Here is a 24,631-nt window from a genome sequence, read left to right as displayed (position 1 = left end):
AACCTTTTTACACCCGTGGACCGGCAGAAATAAAAGAATTATTTTGTGGACCAGCAAACTACTAGGATTAAAATTTAAAAACACCGTTTCCGCCCCATCTCTGTGAGCTCGGTCCCCGCAAATCATCTGATCCCATCCGCACAAGCCTCAGTTATGATTTTATATTGAATGTATTTTATTAAAGTATAAAAAGAAACAATATTCTGTACAATTGTCATTTTATAAATACAAATAATACAGAGCAAGGATCAACAAAACCCCTGTCTCCCCCTCCCTTCACATAAATCCCCTCTACTATCAAGAAAACTTAACAAGCCAAATTACAGAATGCTACACAGACATATCATGCTAACAGAATACTGCAGTCACACATGACAAGAATAGTGTTAGGGAAATGCAACTAGGGCAACTGCCCCCTGGTCAGAGAGCACCCTAAGCCAGCTGGAAGCTAAAGAAGCACTGCCTGGGCTTTGCAGTCCCCAGTTATGTCTAACACCAGCTCTAGCAGGATATATATTTCAAATCTGATATATTCTAATCACAAAATAGAAATACAATTATTTTTTTCTACCTTTTGTCGTCTCTGGTTTCTGCTTTCATCTTCTTTTCACTCTCTTCCCTCCAGCATCTGCCCTCTCTGTCTCTTCAATCCAACATCTGCCCTTTCTATCCACTGTCTGCCCTCTCCCCCGTCCATATGGTATCTGTCTTCTTTCTAAGCCCCTCTCCCCTTTCAATCCAGCCTGTGCCCCCTCTCTCCTTTTTACATGATTCATTCCAGCTTCACTGCTCTCTTCATTTTTATCTCTCCTACACCAGATCTAGCATCGTTGTCCCTCTCTGCTTATTTCTCTGCTGACCCCTTCCCATCATCAATTTCTCTACTTTCTCATGCCTGTCTCTCCCCTTCCCCTCCTCTAATCTCTCTGCCAGCTGTTTCCTTCCTTTTTTCCTTCTCCCTTCCCTCCTTCTCCTCCTCCTGTAACTCTCTTCCCTTCCTCCCCTCCCAGCAGCATCTCTCCTTATCCTTCCCTCCAGGTCCAATAGCAGCTGCCCCTTTTTTCCCCTTGTCCAGCAGCTTCCCAGACTCCTTTCCCTCCTCCCCTCCCAGCAGCATCTGTCCTTCTCCCTCTCCAGGTCCAGTAGCAGCTGTCCCTTTTTCCCCTTGCCCAGCAGCTTTCCAGCCTCCAACAGAGGCTTTCTCCCCTCCCAGCAGCTCTCCTTACTTGCCAGCGCAGCGATTCAGGAAGGCAGCCTCGGGTCCTTTGTTGGGTCGCGCCACTTCTGAGGAAAGAGGAAGTTGCATCATCAGAGGTGGCTGAGACTCAGCAAAAGCCCCAAGGCTGCTTTCCTGAATCGCTGCACTGGTAAGAAGGGGAGCTGCAGAGAGGGGAGAAAGCCACTGTCGGAGGCGCCCCATGATCTTTCCGGCCCAGCTGAAAATAACTCGATCTTGCTGGCCCTGCGCAGACCGGCAGGAAATTGAACTTAATCAATCTCGCCAGCCCTGCGTGGACCAGCAGAAATTTCCTGCGGACTGGCACAGGTCCGCAGACTAGTGGTTGAAGAACAGTGGTTTATATACAGAATGTCCACTGGTAATGCAGAAGTACAAAAGTAAACACTGCTTACTGTTTGCTTTTGTTTTTTTACATGGTAAGGAATCTAACAGACTCCACACCCATGTTAGATGCCACCATTTGCCTTTGTATGTCTGCATCCAGAAAACCAGAAAAAACCCACCTTACAGCCATGGTGGATTCCTGAAGCAATATGGAAAGATAATTTCAATGTGGATTGATGCTGGTTAATCCTGGTCAGAGGATAAAACAGAAAATCAGGTAGTGTATTATATTGTTTGTTTAAAACCATGGTAAGGAATCTAATTGAATAGGCTCTACATCCATGTTAGATTCTTCCACTAATCTTCATGTGATCAAGTCCTCTTTTGGACCTATACTGACGCTCCAAGCTAACAGCAATGCCAAATGTAATTAACATGAATTTCCGTTCTCATGCAAGAGTCCATAGGAAGATAAGTACAAAACTGCTGCAAAATAAGAAATTTGAGATCACTCACCCGAGATGCAGAAGTGATGGAGATGAAAAACACCACTTTCCAAGTAAGATAGTTAAGGTGAGTACAAAACATTGGCTCAAATGGAGGTTTCATCAGACTGAGAAGAACAACATTAATGTCCCAAACCACTGGAGGTGGTTGGAGAAGCGTGTTGATATTGAAAAGTCCTTTCTTAAACCAAGAAACAAGAGGATGCGCAGTCAGAGATTTATTGCAAACCTGAACATTTCTGAAGTGCAGACAGATGAGACTCCAATGATGCTCGATGCTTCAATGAAGATGACTGCCGATGTTGGGATTGGGAGCGATATCCTCTGGATACAGACCGATGCTCTGAAGATGAACAGCAATGATGATTTGAAGAATAGAAGCTGAAATGGAACTGATGTCTTCGGTACCCCTCCGATACTCTGTCCAGTGCATAAAGCCATTGACACTGGAATCTATGTCTGGCACCGATACCTAAGACTGAGTGGGTATCAATAGTGCGATAGGGATATCCTGCACCAATACCTGAGACTAAGCTGGTAGCAATGGTGCCTCAGGGTGTCGAGGGGTAGAAGACTTCAATGAGAATGTACGCCCAAGAGGAGACATTACATGCATAGAAGGAGGCATTGTTAGCGATGTGGAGTTAATCCTCGATGATATAGCCTCCAATGTAGACACCGTAGCATTGAAGAAAAACTGCTACATGCAAGGCAATACTGCATACAGGTTCAATAATCATTGATGCTACGATATATGAATATGCTATGCTTAGTATGGATCGATATCGATGCAGATTGATGTATAAAGAGGAGGCTCTGTACATCAATCAATAACCTGCATCGAAGTTCATCAATGGAGAAGAGGTACCATGACCATGTAACAGTCGTCAAAGCATGAGTGCCTGAAAAAGCGATGTGCTTTAGAAATGGCAACCTGTAACGCCCAGAAAGCCTAACATCAAATGGACTCGATTCTTAATTGGCAGGGCAGTATCCACTGCAAGGCATCTGCATCAACGTGGTTAAAACATCGGTACCAAAAGGCATGCATCAACCGGCGTCGATGCTAATATGCCACCGATGAAGGTATGGAATTAACATCGATACAGAAAGGCATGCATCAACTGGAGTCGATGCTAATATGCCACCAATGCAGGCAGATGGAGATTTTGATGTCTAACAGAACTGGCAGTCTGACTCCAGACCTATATGTCAAAAGAAAACAAAATAAAAACTGACATTAATCAATAGTGTTTATCTTCTGGCAATCTATAGCCCCAGAGTCAGATACAGTCAAAAAGGATGAGCCAGGGTAGAGTAGAAACAAGGCTGAAAATCCATCGATGATCAGCGCAAGGAAATAAGGATGGAATTGTGAAGGCCGCTGAACTTCAAACAAAGTTTGAAGAAAGTCCAAAGTTACTTTTCTTTTTACGTTTCTACTTTACTTAATTTTCAAAAGAAAAGTATATAGAGAAGAACTTGAAAAAATTTATAAAAAATACAAGCAGGAAGGCAACTCGATGAATTAAAAAAAAAAAGAGATATGTCTTTACTCCGCGAAAAAAGAAAAACTGATGACCTCATGAGCTGGCGTCGGGTGGTAAGGCTTGCTAAAGCTTAAAGTGATACAGCACTTTTTACTATACGTACTGGGGTTCCTTGGATGACGTCACCCATTTGTGAGAATATGCTGACTTCTTGTCTAAGGTTAAAATGTAAAGTATCATTTATATTCATTTTTTCCCCCAAAGAGGCCAAGGCAGATGACTTTAAAATATGCAATGTCACCTCAGTAACAACTATAGAAAAATAGACAAATATAGTGCAAAATATAGACAGCAGATATAAATTCTCAAAACTGACACATTTCGATCACTAAATTGAAAATAAAATTATTTTTCCTACCTTTGTTGTCTGATGATTTCATGAGTCTCTGGTTGTGCATCCAATATATTTCTTTCTGTTTACCTCCAGCATGCTTCCTCTCCTCTGGACCCCATTCCCTTCCCAAACCAACATCTTTCTCTGTCCCTCCACGAGTCCAACTTTTCTTCCTCTCTCTCCTCCACCCCTATTGGCAACCTATTTCCCTCTCTCTTTCTCATTGTCTATCTGTCTTTCTCTCATTCCCTCCCTTCCTGCAATGGAAGTGGAGAAAGAGAGAGATCGAGATCCAGGGTGCGTCTCTCCTACCCCCTCTACTGCCACATCTAACATTTCTCCCTCTCTCATCCCCCAGATCATGTGCAGCATTTTTCACCACTGCCCACCAGCCCCATGCCTACTTCTCCTTCTATCACCCCCTCTCCAGCACTGTGCCACATCTCTCCCTCCATCACTATGTCCAACATTCCTCCCCCTTGCATCTCCTTCAATCTGTCCCTCTGTTCTCTCTCCACCACCATGTCCAACATTTCTCCCTCTTCTCCTTCTACTCCCCAAGCATCTCTACCTCAGTCCTCTCTCTCTTTGCCCAACAATTTTCCTCTTTCTTCCTTTCCCCATGTGCACCATCTCTTTCCCTCTCTCACACACTCATGCCAAATAATTCTCCCTTTCTATTCCCTCCCTCCTGTGGCCCAAGTTAGTGCCCCCTTCCTCCCTCCCTTCTGTGTCCCATGTTCATGCCCTCTCCCTTCCTTCTGTGTCCAAAGTTCATGCTCCCCCAATCCATGCCTTCCAGCCTTTGTCCCAAATTCATGCCCTTCCCATGTCCCAACGTGCTTATTCCCCCTCCTCCTTTCTCACACGATCATGTCCCCTCTCTCCCGGGCCTCCCAAGCTTTATATGGCTTAGGGCTTCAACAAGTCTAAATCTGGCACTGATCTCGTGTATTCTTTCCATTCAACAAGAGACATTCACTGACTGAAAGGGAACAGATCTTTCTGTAAACCTCAGACATCCCCCTCCCTCCACTTACCATCGGACATGCTGGGAATCTGGGGGCAGAGATTGCTGCAGTAACGTTTTCCCCAACACATCTAGATCTTCCAGGCCACTGCCAGCAGGTGCTCGGCTTGTCGACAATATGGTGGTGGCTGCATCAGGCAATGACTCCAGCTGCTTTGGCTCAGTTTTCAAGATTCCCGCAGATGGCATGGAAGGGCCCACAATAACAGGAAGGTCAGCAGTAACTGAGGACTAAACACAAGAAAATCCCAACCCCACAGAAATAAAAATTAAGGCATCTGCGCCACAAAACTGTAAAATTTAAGCAGAAAGTCTATATATGAACTGGAGTAGGTGCCCAATTTAATCTGTGAGATTTTAAGAGGTATGACTAATACAACCCTATCCACCTTACTGGGTAGACTAGAAGAGACATTTTAGTCTGTCATCATCTACTACACAATAAGGATGTAAGTAACAAACATGGTGCTTCTGTTTAAATGTTCCTATATTATGAAAATCTGTCATTTATCTAATCAACAATATAAATCAGCAAGTTTTGTTTAAAGACAATTCAAGCAAGGTATTTAAATTAAAATATCTTGCAAACAATCCTCACTTCTGTATTCCTTATTTCAAGAAGAATTCTTAGCAAGTATTTGAAATTCTTGATTTTCTACTGCTCCGATCAGAGCCTGATTGATGAGGAGGTTAGCTACATTGAAGTCTACACCATACAAGACTCAATTTGGTACAGATGTAGCCACTGAGGTCAACTCCTTCCCATCTTTGAATGATAAAATATGAACTTTATTGATCTTTTGAAAAGTATCTGAGAGTGCTTGACCTTACTGAATCTATTGTGCTGTAGAAAATCAAGAATTTCAAATACTTGCTAAGAATTCTTCTTGAAATAAGGAATACAGAAGTGAGGATTGTTTGCAAGATATTTTAATTGAAATACCTTGCTTGAATTGTCTTTAAAAAAAACTTGCTGATTTATATTGTTGATTAGATAAATGACAGATTTTCATAATACAGGAACATTTAAACAGAAGCACCATGTTTGTTACTTACATCCTTATTGTGTAGTAGATGATGACAGACTAAAATGTCTCTTCTAGTCTACCCAGTAAGGTGGATAGGGTTGTATTAGTCATACCTCTTAAAATCTCTAATAACCCTCTCCAATGAGTTCTTCAAATGATCTATCATGGATGTTTCACTGTTAGGGAATGTGCTTCTTATAAAATAAATCATTACCAAGGGCGAAGCCAAATATCTGACACAGACCCCTTCTCATGTCACATCTTTTACAAAGTACCTAAAATCCACAAGTCAATTAATAATCCCCAAGCTATCTTACAGCCTCTCTCAGGGGCACTATCCTGGAACCTCTGTTGAAATTTGTAGATTATTTTTTGAAACCTCTAGTCTAACAAAATCATATGTGAATGATACAACACATTTTTTAAATATATGATCAGAGAATTGCAGACACTTCAGACTACCTACAGTATACTGTATATTGGTTACATTTGATCTGGAAGCTCTGTACAGCAACATCCTTCAACAGGATGCCTTAATGCTCATTAATAATGCTTTAGTCTGCCCACTCCACTGATTGTATTCTCAAGGAGTTTTTGGTATCCTTGTCTACTTTAGTGTTACAAATTTTTTTTTTTTTTTTTTTTAAATTCGAGGATAATTTCTATTTACAGAAACATGGAGTTGTAATGGGCACTGCTAGGGCTCCTAGTGTAGCCAATTTGTATGTGACCCAATTTGAAGGGTGACAGGTCAAAAGCGCGCGATGACAAAGGCGTGCCGACAACCCAGCGCAGACAACCGAGCACAAGGCGGAAGTACGCCGAAGAAAAACAGTATTTTAAAGGGCTCTGACGGGGGGGGGGGGGGGGGAGTTAAGTTTCCAGTAAATGAGGGGGGTTACAACCCCCTAAACCCCCCACAACGCCGGCGCGATCTCTGTTAAGTAAAGTGGGGGGGCTTCCCCACCAACAACCCCCTGTTGGAGCCCCTTAAAATACTGTTTTTCTTCGGCGCGCTTCCGCCTTGCACTCAGTTGTCTGCACGCGCTTTTGTATATGAACCAATTTGAAGAGAGACTTTTGTATCCTTCTAATTGGAGTACATGTATTCATATGTGGATCATGTTCATAGATGATTTTTTTTTCTATATGACCCCACAACGAAGCTTGTCTCATTGCATTTAAATCTTGGTTGAACACTCAGTATCACCATTTGAAATTTATGAATGTATGAATTAATTAATGCATTGAAGTATTAGGTTAGATTTTCTGAAATAGGAAGGGAGGGCTTGGGGGGGCTTTTTTATTTATATTTGTCATACATATTAAATGATTTACATATTATCTAAAACATTATAAAAATATGAATATAAATATGATATATTGTACTTAAAGTATTCATGAAGGAAAATCAAGTGTGTGTTTATAAGATTATATGTATTTTTCTGATACACTTGTTGTAATATGAAAAAATGAATAAAGAAATTTAAAAAAAAAATGAAATTTTCAATGATTTGGAATACTCATACAGTTACTTTTTTGGACACTGTTGTGGAGAAGAAAGGGTATGCATTTATTCACCATAGTGTACTGCAAAAGTATCGATAGGAACACTTATTTAAATTATAACAGCTGTCATCTCACTAGGTTGAAGCAAGCTCTGCCTATTAGTCAATTTTTGTACATATGCCGCATCTGCTCTTCTGACACAGAATTTAAAAAGTAAGCCATTGTTTTAACTCTGCGTTTTCGCCAAAGGAATTACCCTGAATGGACCATCAAAAAGACTTATTTACGTGCATTACATACTAATCCAGCCTTGTTATTACAGTCTCAGAAGAAACAATCTATGGATAAGCAAATTTGTGTTTTGACATATTCTGATAAGGTCACCAGTGTAGCCAGGATCATATAGAAACACTTGCACAGTTTAGCAATGCATGAGGTTTTAGCCTCAGGTCCATGTATGGCTTTTACCAGACCTAAGAGTTTAGCTAACTTGCTTACCAGTGCCAGGAGAACCAGTTGGAATGAAAAACGTTCAGAGGAAACACAGCTCTTGCAGTTCATGCGCTATGTGTATCAATACTATCTGTTGTTCCAATTGGAACAATCTCAATACTTATAAAGATTATTATTTATGAAATATTACAACATGTAGATTCACCTGGGCATTATATTATCATTTGTCTCTGTATCTTAGTGTATTTAATTCCTGTGTAAACTATTACATGAGGACAAGGGCCAGAAGACATTCTACATGAAGGCTTGGGAGGTAGATCTCAGGATAATCTATACTTTGGAGGAATGGGAACAGATTGAATGGAGAATTCATCATGTAGTGGTGACTCCCCTCTTGGTGGAGAATGCACTCAAGATTTTGGTGCGATGTGCAATGGTATGTAACACCGGCCCTCCTCAGTAAAATGTATACATCCTGTATGGATAAATGTTGGAGGGGATGTGATAATAAGGGCACATTTTATCATATGTGATGGGGCTGCCTAAGAATTAAGGTATACTGGGAAAGCAATGTTACTTACCGTAACAGTTGTTATCCAGGGACAGCAGGCAGCTATTCTCACTAGTGGGTGATGTCATCCGACAGAGCCCCGATACGGACGTCTCGCTTGAAGAAACTCAGAAGTTTCGAGATGCCCGCACCGCGCATGCGCCAGTGCCTTCGCGCCCGATGGTCCGGGCGTGTCTCCTCAGTTCAGGTAGCTAGCAGAGAAGCCAACCCAGGGGAGGTGGGTGGGACGTGAGAATAGCTGCCTGCTGTCCCTGGATAACAACTGTTACGGTAAGTAACATTGCTTTATCCCAGGACAAGCAGGCAGGTATTCTCACTAGTGGGTGACCTCCAAGCTAACCTCAATGGGATGGTGGGAGAGTTGGCAACTTAGGAGAATAAATTTTGTAACACTGTTTGGCCAAACTGTCCATCCCTTCTGGAGAAAGTATCCAGACAATAATGAGAGGTGAATGTATGAACCGAGGACCAAGTGGCAGCCTTACAAATCTCCTCAATCGGTGTCGATCTGAGGAAGGCTACAGAGGCTGCCATTGCTCTGACCTTATGGGCTGTGACCTTACAGGGAAGGGGTAATCCAGCCTGGGCATAGCAGAAAGAGATACAAGTCGCCATCCAGTTGGAGATGGTGCGCTTCGATACAGGTCGTCCCAACTTGTTTGGATCAAAGGATACGAAAAGTTGGGGAGCAGCTCTGTGTGGTTTGGTGCGATCCAAGTAGAAAGCCAAAGCACGTTTACAGTCCAGAGTGTGTAGAGCTGATTCTCCAGGATGAGAATAAGGCTTTGGAAAAAACACTGGAAGCACAGTGGATTGGTTGAGATGAAATTCAGAGACCACCTTAGGTAGGAATTTCGGATGAGTGCGGAGGACCACCTTATCATGATGGAAAACTGTGAAAGGTAGGCCCGTCACCAAGGCCTGAAGCTCACTGACCCTGCGAGCAGATGTGAGGGCCACTAGAAAAACCACTTTCCAAGTGAGAAACTGTAGTGGAGCCTTGCTCAGAGGCTCAAAAGGAGGTTTCATAAGCTGAGAAAGGACAACATTGAGATCCCAAACCACTGGAGGCGGTTTGAGAGGAGGATTGACATGAAAAAGTCCTTTCATAAATCTGGAAACCACAGGATGAGCAGAGAGAGGTTTCCCCTATAGAGGCTGATGGAAAGCCGCAATAGCACTCAGGTGGACTCGTATAGATGTCGACTTGAGACCAGACTGAGACAGGTGTAGAAGATAGTCCAACACAGAGGATAGGGAGGCTCGCTGAGGCTCCTTAGAGTTAGAACTACACCATGAAGAAAATCTAGTCCATTTTTGGGAGTAGCATTGACGAGTAGCAGGCTTCCTGGAAGCCTCCAAGACATCCCTCACCGCCTGGGAAAACTGGTGAGGAGTTATGTTGAGAGGAACCAAGCTGTCAGGTGGAGAGACTGCAGGTTGGGATGAAGTAGAGATCCCTGATGCTGAGTAAGCAGCAAAGGAAACACTGGAAGAAGGAATGGCTCCCTGCTGCTGAGTTGAAGTAGAAGGGAGAACCAAGGTTGTCTGGGCCACCGAGGAGCTATTAGAATCATGGTGGCATGGTCCGACTTCAGCTTGACCAGAGTCTTTTGAATGAGAGGAAATGGAGGAAACGCATACAGAAAGCGATTCCCCCAATCCAGCAGAAAAGCATCTGCCTCGAGGCGATGAGGAGTGTAGATCCTGGAGCAAAAGTGAGGCAGTTTGAAGTTGTGGGGAGCTGCAAAGAGGTCTATCTGAGACGTCCCCCACTGTGCAAAGATCTGACGAAGGGGCGAGGAATGCAGTGTCCATTCGTGAGGCTGGAGGAGACGACTTAAGTTGTCCGCCAAGACATTGTCCTTCCCCTGAATGTAGACAGCTTTGAGGAAGGCGTTGTGGCGAACCGCCCAATCCCAGACTCTGAGGGCTTCCTGGCAGAGGGAGGCCGAGCCCGTGCCCCCCTGCTTGTTGACATAATACATGGCGACCTGATTGTCTGTGCGAATGAGGACCACCATGTCGTGAAGCAGATGTTGAAAAGCTTGAAGAGCATTGAAGATGGCTCTGAGCTCCAGAAGATTGATTTGATGGAGGCGGTCCGCACTGGTCCAGAATCCCTGAGTGCGAAGACCATCCAGATGTGCTCCCCAGGCATAGGTCGAGGAATCGGTTGTGAGAACCTTCTGGTGGGGAGGAGTGTGAAACAGCAAACCTCTGGATAGATTCGAAGAGGTCATCCACCAAAGTAGAGACTGCCGAAGAGCAGGAGTGATGACGATGTGTCGAGTCAACGGCTCCGACACCTGAGTCCATTGAGACGCCAGGGTCCACTGAGGAATTCTGAGATGGAGTCTGGCAAACGGCGTCACATGAACTGTAGAGGCCATGTGGCCCAGGAGGACCATCAAGTGTCTCGCTGAGATGGATTGGCGAGAAGACACTGACTGGCAGAGACGAAGAAGAGCTTCCAGGCGCTGAGGAGGAAGGAATGCTCTGAGGTGGATGGTATCCAGGATCGCCCCGATGAAGGGGAGCGACTGTGAAGGCTGTAGATGAGATTTGGGAAAGTTGATCTCGAATCCCAAACTCTGCAGGAACAGAACCGTGGACAGGGTCGCCGAGATGACCTCCGAGGCCGAGGGCGCCTTGATGAGCCAGTCGTCGAGGTAGGGGAAAACCTGAAGACCCCGGTTCCGGAGTGCCGCGGCCACCACTACCAGACATTTCGTGAAGACTCTGGGAGACGATGACAGGCCGAAGGGAAGCACTCGATACTGCAGATGCAGATGTCCCACCCGAAATCTGAGGAACTTGCGAGAGGCTGGATGAATGGGAATGTGAGTGTAGGCCTCCTTGATATCCAGAGAGCATAACCAGTCGTTCTGCTCGAGGAGGGGGTAGAGAGAAGAAAGGGTCAGCATGCGGAACTTCTCCTTGACTAGGAATTTGTTGAGGACCCTGAGGTCCAAAATGGGGCGCAGGTCGCCCGTCTTCTTCGGAACAAGGAAGTACCGGGAGTAAAACCCCTGGTTGTGTTGATCCACAGGGACTGGCTCGACGGCCCGGAGCCGGAGCAAGGCCTGGGCTTCCTGAAGAAGAAGGGCGGTCTGTGTCAAGTTGGAAGGATACTCTCTTGGCGGGTGGTCCGGAGGGACCCGATGGAAATGAAGAGAGTATCCTTCCCTGATGATAGTAAGGACCCAGAGATCGGAGGTAACGGCCTCCCAGCGATGATAAAAATGATGGAGGCGCCCTCCGATGGGAAAAACAGGGGGAGGCAGAATGAGGGTGGTTATGCCCTTGACAAAACAGTCAAAAAGGCTGAGTGGCCTTAGGGACAGCAGGCGACTGAGACTTTGGCTGACCCTTCTGAGGAGGCTGTCGCTTCGCTGGTTGCCTCGCAGGCGGAGTTTGCCTCGGTTGATAACGTCGCTGATAAATCAACGGTGGACGAGAGGGTCGGGTCTGTTGAGGCTTAGGCTTAGGCTTCGGCCTAAGAATGGACTGAAAGGACTTTTCATGATCGGACAATTTCTTCATGACTGTCTCGATGGATTCGTCAAAAAGATCCGCCCCAGCACACGGGACGTTCGCCAGGCGGTCCTGAAGGTTCGGGTCCATGTCAATGGTCCTCAACCAGGCCAATCGGCGCATCGCCACAGAACAGGCCGCTGCTCGGGCCGAGAGCTCGAAAGCATCATAGGCAGATTGCATCAACTGAAGACGAAGCTGGGACAGCGAAGCAACTACTTCTTCAAACCGAGCCTGGGACTCGATATATGGTGTGAATTTCCGAAGCACAGGCAGAAAAAATTCCAAGTAGGCGGTGAAGTGGAAATTGTAATTAAGGACTCGGGACGTCATCATCGAATTCTGATAGATGCGTCGACCAAACATCCATGGTTCTGCCCTCGCGTCCCGGAGGCACTGAAGCATAGACCTGGCCAGGATGAGACCGCTTGAGCGAGGATTCGACCAGGAGGGACTAGTGAGAAAGCTGAGGACCCTCGAAGCCCTTATGATGCACCGTGCGGTACCGAGCATCCAATTTTCCAGGGACAACAGGGATAAAGTAAGGAGACTCAAAGCACCTCATGAAGGTCTGGTCGAGGAGCTTGTGCAGAGGGAGGCGCAAGGACTCGGCTGGAGGACGAGGCAAGTGCATGGTGTCGAGGTACTCCTTGGAATATCGAGATCCAGCATCGAGAGTAATGTCCATGTCATCCGCCATCTGTCTGAGAAAGGAGGAAAAAGACAGTTGGTCCACCGTCGCCGGTTTATGAGAAGGGCTAGAAGAAGACGAGGCTTCGGGCTCCATAGAGGCCTGAGAGCAACAGGGTGAGTAGAAAACCTCGGGGTCCTCGAACTCCGGGCCCGGAGGAGGAGACCCAGCCGAAGCAGCATACCCCATCCGAGGCAATTTCTTCTGAGGCGAGACGGTCGAGTGTCGAGAGGAATGCTTCGAGGAGCGTCTGGATCGATGCCCCTCACGATGCCTGGAAGGGGATCGAGCCCTTCTGTGAGAAACCTGATCAGAAGCCTCCAAGGAGCAGATCGGGCTCGAGGCCGTCGAATGAAGAGGCGGAAGAGCTGGTGCCTACCCCGACGCCACCCATGCTTGATAGGGGGTCCGGAAGAACTCATCCTGCTTTCTGCTATGCCCCGAACTGGGAGGCCTCGAAGGCGGACGCCACACAGTGTCATGGGGCGGGGTCACAGGTTCCAATGGAGGTAAATCACTAAACGAAGCTTTCCTCGAGGGGATAGGCTCCAAGGGAGGCATATCACTAAGGGAGGCCTTCCTCGAGGGAATCGGTTCCAAAGGAGGCATAGCACTAACCGAGGACCGCCTCGAGGACCCGGACACCGCTCGCCGCTCCTCCTCGCCGAGCAACGAGGTCGTGCGGCGCGGCGGAGGGGGCGGTCCGCCCTTCGGAACCGGAACGGGGAGGTCACCCTGGATTGAGGCAATCAGCCGGGGTCCCATGGTGGTCATGAGTTCCACAAACTGAGCCTCCAGTATGGACCGCAACGAAGCCGATATGGAGGGATCCGCACCAAAAGGGGGCCCTTCCGCACGGTCTCCGCGCTCTTTCGGTGCCACGTGCTTCTGCTTGCCAGCTTTTGGCACCTTAAGCACCACCGGTGGAACTGTAGGGGTCGATACCTGCTCCGAGGAGACGGAGGAAGGCACCGGCGCCGAAGTCGAGGCCGAAACCGGCGTGAACGATGCCGGTTTCAGAAGGCCCGAAGCAGCCAGGGAGGCAGAGGGCTTCGCCGATGAAGTCGAAGCACCAGTCGATGTCGATGTCGAAGCCGACGGATCCAACGAAGCTTCCATCTTGAACATGGACTCCCACAGCAGACAGCGGCGTTTAAACGCTCTCGCTGTTAACGTGGAGCAAGGCCGGCACGATTTCGGAAAGTGATCCGGTCCCAGACACTGTAAGCAGCGTCGATGAGGGTCCGTGAGCGAAATCGCGCGCTGGCACTTGCTACACTTCTTAAAACCGGTGATCGGCCGGGACATAGGCCGGAAAAGCTCCGCCGCAAGGTCGAAGGCGCGGGGCCCCAGCCACGCGGCCGACCCGGTGTCGGAAGAAAAAAATTAAAAAAAAAAAAAAAAAAAGAAATCAAAGAAAGAAACAAAGCACAGGAGAGCCAAAAGAACTCAACCCGCGGCAAAAACAGAAGGCAAAAAGAGATTAAATGGGCGCAAAATTGAAGATAGACTTCTCAGCTCCGCAGAAGAAAAAGAACTGAGGAGACACGCCCGGACCATCGGGCGGGAAGGCACTGGCACATGCGCGGTGCGGGCATCTCGAAACTTCTGAGTTTCTTCAAGCAAGACATGCTTGTGAGACGTTCGTATCGGGGCTCTGTCGGATGACATCACCCACTAGTGAGAATACCTGCCTGCTTGTCCTGGGATAACAGGTATTTTGCTATGCGAGTCAGCTTCTCTAGATTCCGGTGCGTTATTGGGGGTAATACCGGGGGGATGGATGACAGGACAAACTGGCTCATCTGGCTTTCACAGCAGCCAGGTTGGTTCTGGCCTATTATTGGAAGAGCTCTATGGTGTCTACCTTTAACACCTGTGAAGGAAAAATTGGGGTGGTGTGTGAGTGGTACAGATTGTCTGCTCTGTTGACTTGCAGATAGCAACAATTTGTAGATATATGGGGCCAATATTTAGAGGTGGAGGGACAATAACTAGACCATGGATGGAACTGCTATTTTCTGTAATGGATATGTTCTTTTGTTTCATGATTGCATGACTATCCTAATACTTTACGGTGGACTTGGAACTGTATTGTACTGGTGATCCTTGGCTGTCTCTAGGGGGGGAGGGGAGGGTATTGGGGTTCATAATAATATCATGTGTGGCAGAGTTGCACGATGTTAGCCGATAGCATTCTGTGAAAGTGGTAGCAATACCAACGGGCATATTATGCTGATATCTTCTATGTTTTATTAATGACTGAGTGTACTGCTCTGATTTTGTTTCAGTGGTTTGTAATTGTTATTGCTATAAATAAAATTTAAAAAAAAAAAAAAAAAAAAATAAGAATTCAAGCACAGTTTGGAAGATTTGAAATGGCTCGTTACTGAACATATTTATGAATTTTTCTCCGAAAATTTTCTTCTTCAGAAATGAGAGCAGTTCTGGATATTTGAATTGGACTCGGTGAAACCCAAGGGACTGAATGATTTTATTGAATGGAATATCATCATTTAGAAGTTGGACGAGGTTTGTGCAACACATAAATTTACTGAAATGACGTTACTGTGCAGGCTTTTTAAAGGCAGGGCTAACTCAATTCCCTCTGGGACTCAAATCAGTAGCAGGAAGCAACTGTTTAATTTTCAACGCAAAAGGATATTGTTTAGAAATACAACAGATTGAACTCTCGCAAATACAGGGGTTCCTGATGAAGGGGGACTTTCTCCCGAAACTGAGCTCAGTTGAACCTACCTGTTACAAGTTTGAGAAAATTATACAGGTGAAACGTTGAGGAAATCAACTACAACAAGGTAAGTTTTTTCTGGCCTTAAGCTTCTGCTGTTAAATTGTTCTCTGGATTGTCTTTCCCTCTAGGGACATCCATTTATATTAATAATTAATATATTTTTTTGTACAATTGTTATTACTGAGTTGCATACAAATGGTAACTAATGATGGTGTGTAAGGCAAGTGGCATAAATTAGGCACGGTTTGTTTGGAGTTAATTTAAGCAAATGAGCCCCTAATCTTTGGTTGGCTGTTCACACAGCTTATGACTTTACACTGAGGATACTCTCATACACATATAACATTTTGTTCACTGATTTATTGTATAAGAAGCACGTTCCCTAAGAGTGAAACATCCATGATAGATCATTTGAAGAATTCATTTGAGAGGATTTCTCTAATCAAAACAGAAGCCAATGTTTTTATATTCAAAACTATACAAATGTAGTATTCTGGAGCACAGGACACAGTACAGGTATGTGGTTTACTTGTACTGAAGTCAAACACCACACCATCATTAGTTTATCCTGTTAACCATGAACTCTTTTCAATTACTTGTTGCCAAATTAATGTGTAATTTTCCATGAAAACAGAAAATGGCAAGTATGACATCCAAACCAACAGTACCAATTTTAATTGTCTGAAATAGATGGAAATTATGCATCTTAATTGCCCAGAGATTACTACAGAGTAGAGAATGACACGGGGAAAAAATCTGTCCCCATCACCGCCCCGTCCCCGGCCCACCATCCTCTGCACCGCCCCGTCACCGCCGTTCCCTTCACCGCCCCGTCACCGCCATCCCTTTCACCGCCCCGTCACCGCCACTGCCATCCCATTCACCGCCCCGTCACCGTCCCCGCTGCATCCATATAAGCCTTAGTACTGTAATATTTAGCTTATTCCTTTCTTATAAATCAAAGTTCCTGCTGCTGAACTAGAGAAAGAGATGTTCAGCTGGCAGGGCTTTGTTTATAAATTTTTATCAACACAACTAATATACTATTTTATCCTAAAGCAAAAAATAAATAAATAAATATAATTTTTTTTTCTACCTTTGTTGTCTGGTTTCTGCTTTCCACATCTTCTCATTGAATTCCTTCCATCCACTGTGTGCCTTCTCTCTACGTCTTCCATTTGCTGTTACTGTGCCTCTCCCTTAACCCCCCCCCCAATTGGTCTAGCACCCATCTTCTTCCCTCCGCTCCCGCATAGTCTGGCATCTGTCTTCTTCCCACTCTGTCTTCCACATTTCCCTTGGGGGTCTGTTCCTCTCCACCCTCCTTCAATGTCTGTTCTATTCCTTTCCACCACCACCCTTCCCTCCCTCCTTTACCATCTGTTCCTTTCTACTACCCTTCAGCTCCTCTCGCGTGGCCTATCTACCTTCCTTCCTCTTATTTTCATGGCACGTTACAATGTAATTTGTGCAAGCCACTGGAGCCTGCAAGCTCGGTCCCTGTCCCATCCCCACAAACCATCTCGCTTCTGTGCTCCTATTTTCTCCATTTCTAATATCTCCCCTATGTATCTGTCATTGCCCCCCCTGTGTCCATATACCATCCCCATGGCATGTCCCCTTTATGTCTCTGTCCCTATGCCCCATGCACATAATTTCCCCTCAGCACAGTTACTTACCGTAACAGGTGTTATCCAGGGACAGCAGGCAGATATTCTTAACACATGGGTGACGTCACCGACGGAGCCCTCGGTACGGACCTTTTTAACTAGAAGTTTCTAGTTGGCCGCACCGCGCGTGCGCGAGTGCCTTCCCGCCCGACGGAGGAGTGCGTGGTCCCCAGTTAGTATAAGCCAGCTAAGAAGCCAACCCGGGGAGGTGGGTGGGACTTAAGAATATCTGCCTGCTGTCCCTGGATAACACCTGTTACGGTAAGTAACTGTGCTTTATCCCAGGACAAGCAGGCAGCATATTCTTAACACATGGGTGACCTCCAAGCTAACAAAGAGGGAGGGGGGATGGTTGGCCATTAGGAAAATAAATTTTGTAACACAGATTGGCCGAAGTGTCCATCCCGTCTGGAGAATGCATCCAGACAGTAGTGAGTAGTGAACGTGTGAACTGAGGACCAAGTGGCCGCCTTGCAGATTTCCTCGATGGGCGTGGAGCGGAGGAAAGCCACGGAAGCAGCCATAGCTCGGACTCTGTGGGCCGTGACAGTTCCTTCCAGTGAGAGACCGGCCCGAGCGTAGCAGAAAGCAATACAGGCAGCAAGCCAATTTGAAAGTGTCCGTTTGGAGACAGCACGACCCAAACGGTTGGGGTCGAAAGACAAAAAGAGCTGAGGGGCTGTTCGGTGAGCTCTGGTACGATCAAGATAGTAAGCAAGGGCACGCTTACAATCCAGCGTGTGCAACGCCTGTTCCCCAGGATGCGAGTGAGGCTTAGGGAAGAAGACGGGTAGCACAATGGACTGGTTGAGGTGAAAAGCTGAGACCACCTTGGGAAGGAATTTAGGGTGGGTACGCAGAACAACCTTGTCATGGTGAAAAACAGTGAAAGGTGGGTCGGCAACCAGTGCATGCAGTTCGCTAACTCTCCTGGCAGAGGTGATGGCAATTAGGAAAAGCACCTTCCAGGTAAGAAGCCTGAGAGAAGTTGTGGCAAGAGGCTCAAACGGAGGTTTCATGAGAGCTGAGAGAACCACATTCAGGTCCCAGACGACAGGAGGAGGCTTGAGAGGCGGTTTGATGTTGAAGAGTCCTCTCATGAATCTGGAAACCAGAGGATGAGCCGTGAGGGGTTTTCCGAGAATAGGCTCATGAAACGCAGTGATGGCACTGAGGTGGACTCTGATGGAGGTAGTTTTGAGGCCAGCGTTGGACAGTGAGAGCAAATATTCCAAGACAGTTTCCACCGCTAAGGAGGTGGGTTCTTGATGATGCCGGAGACACCAGGAGGAAAATCTGGTCCACTTCTGATGGTAACATTGGAGAGTGGCCGGTTTCCTGGAAGCGTCCAAAATGAGGCGGACCGGTTGAGATAGATTCTCCGGAGAGGTCAGCCCGAGAGAAACCAAGCTGTCAGGTGGAGCGAAGACAGATTGGGATGTAGCAGAGACTGATGCTGTTGCGTAAGTAGAGTAGGAAACACAGGAAGTAGAATGGGTTCTCTGGAGCTGAGCTGGAGCAGGAGTGAGAACCAGTGTTGGCGAGGCCACCGAGGTGCGATAAGAATCATGGTGGCGTGGTCTTTGCGGAGTTTGGACAAGGTCCGCAACATCAGAGGAAGTGGAGGGAAGGCATACAGGAACCGATCCCTCCAATCGAGCAGGAATGCATCCGGGGCCAGACGGTGAGGAGAGAAGAGTCTGGAGCAGAATTGGGGCAGCTGATGATTGTGAGGTGCTGCAAAGAGGTCCACCTGAGGAGTGCCCCATCGAGCAAAGATGGAGAGCAGAGTCGGAGGGTCCAACGTCCACTCGTGGGGTTGAAGGATGCGACTGAGATTGTCGGCCAGAGAGTTCTGTTCGCCCTGGATATAGACCGCCCTGAGAAAAAGATTGCGGTCCGTGGCCCAGGTCCAGATGCGCAGAGCCTCCAAACAAAGGGGGCGAGATCCGGTGCCGCCTTGCTTGTTTATGTAGTACATGGCGACTTGATTGTCCGTGCACAGGAGGAGGACTTGAGGGCAGAGAAGATGTTGGAAAGCCTTGAGGGCATAGAACATGGCTCTGAGTTCCAGGAAATTGATGTGATGACGACGCTCTTGTGGGGTCCAAAGTCCCTGGGTGCGTAGATCTCCTAGGTGAGCTCCCCACGCGTAGGGGGACGCATCTGTGGTGATGATCATAGAGTGGGGGGGCAGATGAAAGAGCAGACCCCTGGAAAGATTTGAGGAGTTCAACCACCATTGGAGAGATTGCTGAAGAGATGATGTCACAGAGATGGGATGAGAAAGAAGATCCGTAGTCTGTGACCACTGGTTGGCGAGAGTCCACTGAGGCGTGCGAAGGTGGAGACGTGCCAGAGGAAGGACATGCACCGTCGAGGCCATGTGACCCAGGAGGACCATCATCTGCCGGGCAGGAATGGAGGGATGCATGAGCACCTGACGACAGAGGTGGAGCAGGGTCCGCTGACGATCGGAGGGGAGAAAAGCCCTCATTAGTGTGGTGTCCAGAACTGCTCCAATGAATTGAAGTCGCTGAGTGGGAAGCAGATGCGACTTGGGGTAGTTGATCTCGAACCCCAGGAGGTGGAGGAGAGAGATGGTGTGATGAGTAGCCTGTAGCACAAGTTGAGACGTAGGTGCTTTCACCAACCAATCGTCCAAATAGGGGAACACCTGGAGGTTGTGAGACCTGAGGAAGGCCGCTACCACTATAAGGCACTTGGTGAAGACCCTGGGTGAGGAAGCGAGGCCGAACGGTAGCACCTTGTACTGATAGTGATGGTGCAGTACCTGGAACCGCAGGTAGCGGCGAGAATTTTGATTGATGGGGATGTGAGTGTAGGCCTCTTTGAGGTCCAGGGAACATAGCCAGTCGTGTTGAGAAAGAAGAGGGTAGAGCGTGGCAAGGGAGAGCATTCTGAACTTCTCCCTGACCAGACACTTGTTGAGGTCCCTGAGATCGAGGATGGGACGGAGGTCTCCCGTCTTTTTGGGTACCAGGAAGTAGCGGGAGTAGAATCCCTGCCCCCTTTGATCTGGAGGTACTTCTTCGATGGCATTGAGAAGGAGGAGGGATTGAACCTCCCTCAGGAGGAGGGGGGTTTGAGATGAGTTTGAAGCAGACTCTACGGGAAGGTTGTCCGGAGGTAGAGTCTGGAAGTTGAGAGAGTAGCCGTGGCGGATGATGTTGAGGACCCACTGGTCCGATGTAATGAGTTCCCAACGGCTGGAGAAAATGGTGAGACGACCTCCGATGGGTTGTGGAAGAGGTAGCAAAGGTGGATGACTGGCTATGCCCTGGAGAGAAGAGTCAAAAGGGCTGAGTTTGTTTAGTAGGCTGAGGAGGCTTAGAGGGTTGAGAGGCCTGAGATCGAGCCTGAGCGTGATGTTGCTGTTGACGGGGCCGCCTAGATTGCTGGGGAGGCGGATTGAGTGGCCTGGCTGAGAACCTCCGTTGATAAGATGTTTGTGGCCGATAAGGTCGGGTAGGCGGTGCCTTCTTTTTTGGCTTGATCAGGGTGTCCCACCTGGTCTCATGGGCAGAGAGTTTCTGGGTGGTGGAATCCAGTGACTCTCCAAAAAGCTCATCCCCGAGACAGGGGGCGTTGGCCAGACGGTCCTGGTGGTTGATGTCCAGGTCGGAGACTCTGAGCCAGGCCAAGCGACGCATGGCTACAGCCATGGCAGAGGCCCGAGAGGTGAGCTCGAAGGAGTCGTATATCGAGCGGACCATATACTTGCGCATTTGGAGAAGGCCAGAGATGTGCTGTTGGAATAGCGGGACCTTGCGCTCAGGTAGGTACTTCTGGAGGGCAGACAGCTGTTGGACCAAGTGTTTGAGATAGAAGGAAAAATGGAAGGAATAGTTGTTTGCCCTGTTGGCAAGCATGGCATTTTGGTAAAGCCTCTTGCCAAACTTGTCCATGGTCTTACCTTCTCTGCCAGGAGGGGTAGAGGCATAGACACTGGAGCCCTGAGTCTTTTTTAAGGTGGATTCCACCAGAAGGGACTCATGGGGCAATTGAGATTTGTCGAATCCAGGAATAGGGATGACACGGTAAAGGTTGTCCAGTTTACGGGGAGCTCCCGGTACCGTGAGGGGATTTTCCAAGTTTTTGTAGAATGTCTCCCGTAGGATGTCATGCACGGGAAGTTTGAGGAACTCCTTAGGAGGTTGCTCAAAGTCTAAGGCTTCTAAAAAGGCTTGGGACTTTTTGGAGTCAGATTCCAGGGGAAGGGACAGAGCAGCAGACATTTCCCTCAGAAATTTAGAGAAAGAGGACTGTTCAGGTTTAGAGGTGGCATCAGGTGCCGATGGTTCCTCATCAGATGAGGAGGGATCCTCCTCGGTACCGAGAGGAGTCTCCTCCCATAAATCAGGATCCCTGACCTCTGGTGCATGTCGGGACACCGGGGTGGAGGGTGCGGTGTGGCGAGTCTTGGACAAAGATTTACCAGAGCGCACCGAAACGGTACCAGGGGAGGACGATCGGCGTCGTTCTCGGTCCCGAGAAGAGTGCCGTACCGCCTGGTGCCGAGGAGGATCCACTGTGGGTTGAGAATGAACCACAGGATCATCATGAAGTTGTTGGGCCGAAAGGATCGGCATCGAGGTGTTTACCGGTACCGAAGGAGTGGACACCGGGGGCTCGGTGCGGGGCTCGGGCCGGTCTGGTACCGGAAGGAGCGGTGCCAGGATAGAGGGTAGCAGTTGTTCAAGTTGTTTCTTCAACTGCTCCTGAAGCTGAGTTTGTAGAATGGCCGAGATACGGTCATCTAGGGGTGGCATCGGAACCGCTTTCTTTTTCTTCGGTTCCTTGGATGCCGCTCCACGCCCCGGCGATGAGGAGGCCGATGACGAGGCACTCACCGATATCGGGGCGGAGCGTTTACGGGACCGGTGCGATGCCGGTAGGGACGGTGTCGCCACCGTAGCAGGAGGGCGCTCGAGGGAAGAGGAAGGCTTCTTAGCCGGCTTACCTGGCGCCAGTGGCGCCGATGCGGGGTCGGTCGGTGTCGAGCTTGACGGTGCCGATTTTTGTGGTACCGCCGTTGAAGGTGAGGAATCCATCGCCGACTCGGTGCCGAAGAGAAGGGTTTGCTGGATTCTTCGGTTTTTAAGAGTTCGTTTTTGCAAAGTGGCACAGCGGGTGCAGGAGTCCGCCCGATGCTCCGGACCCAGGCACTGCAAACACCAATTGTGTGGGTCAGATACGGAGATCGGGCGTGCACACCGCTGGCACTTCTTAAAACCGACCTGCGGGGGCATGAAGGGGAAGATAGCCTCCGCAAAATCGAAGTCCGAGGCCTGTATAATGGCAACAGGCCCCGCCGGGGCAAAAACGAAAGAAACAGGAAAAAATCAAAGTTTTTTTTTTTTTTTTTTGCAATTCAAATAAAAAGGAAACCCGAAGGTAGAGGGAGAAAAATTTAGAACAAAAGCGTGAGCGGGAAGGCAAAAAGTGATTTCAACGGCCGTTGAAAAAATACACGCGTCTTCTTCGCTCCGCGGAAACGAAGAAACTGGGGACCACGCACTCCTCCGTCGGGCGGGAAGGCACTCGCGCACGCGCGGTGCGGCCAACTAGAAACTTCTAGTTAAAAAGGTCCGTACCGAGGGCTCCGTCGGTGACGTCACCCATGTGTTAAGAATATGCTGCCTGCTTGTCCTGGGATAATTTCTGTTACCTTCCTGTGTCCAGATTTCCCCTATCTTCCTCTTCCATACCAGTGTGTCTCTTCTTTTCAACCCCATCTAGCTTTTTTCCCTCTTTCTTCCCCCCCCCTGCTTCTAGCATCTGGCTCACCTGCCAGTCCTTCCCTTTCTTTCCTGCTGTGGATTTTTCTTTCCGACTTCATCCCCTTGGCCCAGAATCCTTTTCCCTTTCACTCCCTCCTTCCAATTTGAGCCGGGAACACTAGCGATCGCACGGTCCCCGCAGCCACTACCTGCCTGCCCAATCGATCCTAGTGTTTAGCCAGCTCTCTCCCTTCTCCTCACCTTAGTTTATAGGTTTTCTTTTTCGGCGACCTGCACGCTTTCCCAAAGAGCCGCGCACGCGCGGCTGCTCAGTGTTCAATCTTCTGCTCTGCTGCAACTTCCTGTTTCCGGTTGCGTTAGAGCAGAAGATCGAAACTGAGCAGCAGCGGGTGCGCGGCTCTCTGATAGCGTGCGGGTCGCCGAAAAAGAAAATCTACAAACTAAGGTGAGGAGAAGGGAGAGAGCTGGCTAAACACTAGGATCGATTGGGCAGGCGGGTGTGTGCTGCGGGGACCGCGCGATCCTTCATGCCTCACTGCGGGGACAAAACCATTCACCGCCCCATGGGCGGTGAATGGCCTTGTCCCCGTCGCCGCAGCAACTGCTAGTTTTCTTCCCCGTTTTCGGCGGGTGACCCGCGGCTAAAATGCGGTGGCCGCGGGTAAACCGCCACCGTGTCATTCTCTACTACAGAGGTTCTGGGACATACGTTTAATAGGTAACCTATAAACTGAAGTATCTTGGTATATTATGGTAAGATAGAAAAGATTCTTACGACATTTCTATGAAACAACAAGCCACCAAGTGATGACTCTAACAAGTGTTGGACGTATCAAAAGGAGGTTGGCACTCTAATTCATTCACTATACTATTGTGATCATATACACGACCTGGAAATTGGTACGACGAGTGAGGTGATTAAATTTGCAGACGATACGAAGTTATTCAGAGTAGTGAAGACACAGGGGGATTGCGAAGATCTGCAACGTGACATAATCAGGCTCGAGAAATGGGCATCGATATGGCAGATGAAGTTTAATGTGGATAAGTGTAAGGTGATGCATATTGGAGAGACCCCCACAGGAAAGAGACCTGGGAGTACTGGTCGACAAGTCATTGAAGCCATCCGCGCAATGTGCGGCAGCGGCAAGAAGGGCGAACATAATGCTAAGAATGATTAAGAAAGGGATCACGAACAGATCGGAGGTTATCATGCCCTAACCTGGAATACTGCGTCCAGCACTAGTCGCCGTACATGAAGGACACGGTATTACTCAAAAGGGTCCAGAGAAGAGTGACTAAAATGGTTAAGGGGCTGGAGAAGTTGCCGTACAGTGAGAGATTAGAGAAACTGGGCCTCTTATCCCTTGAAAAAAGGAGACAGAGGGGACATGATCGAAACATTCAAGATAATGAAGGGAATAGACTTAGTAGATAGACAGGTTGCTCACCCTCTCCAAGGTAGAGAGAATGAGAGGGCACTCTCTAAAAGTTAAAAGGAGATAGATTCCGTACAAACGTAAGGAAGTTCTTCACCCAGAGTGGTAGAAAACTGGAACGCTTTTCTGGAGGCTGTTATAGGGGGAAACACCCTCCAAGGATTCAAGACAAAGTTAGACAAGTTACTGTTGAACCAGAACGTACGCAGGTAAGGCTAGTCTCAGTTAGGGC

At 48.0% G+C, this 24,631-nt stretch overlaps 1 protein-coding gene across 2 annotated transcripts in view; it reads right to left on the bottom strand.

The window, feature by feature from the left end:
* The window catches only part of GGA1 (golgi associated, gamma adaptin ear containing, ARF binding protein 1), a 139,133-nt gene that overhangs the window by 39,595 nt on the left and 74,907 nt on the right, over nucleotides 1-24,631 (bottom strand). For both annotated transcript variants that reach the window (XM_033929907.1, XM_033929908.1), the window contains one exon: nucleotides 4,995-5,215. In XM_033929907.1, coding sequence (XP_033785798.1) covers nucleotides 4,995-5,215 — 221 coding nt within the window. The remainder of the gene's footprint in view (nucleotides 1-4,994; nucleotides 5,216-24,631) is intronic.

The sequence above is a fragment of the Geotrypetes seraphini genome, chromosome 2 (assembly GCF_902459505.1).
Source record: "Geotrypetes seraphini chromosome 2, aGeoSer1.1, whole genome shotgun sequence".
In the NCBI taxonomy this organism is placed as follows: Eukaryota; Metazoa; Chordata; class Amphibia; order Gymnophiona; family Dermophiidae; genus Geotrypetes; species Geotrypetes seraphini.
This window is presented reverse-complemented; position numbering and strand designations above follow the sequence as displayed.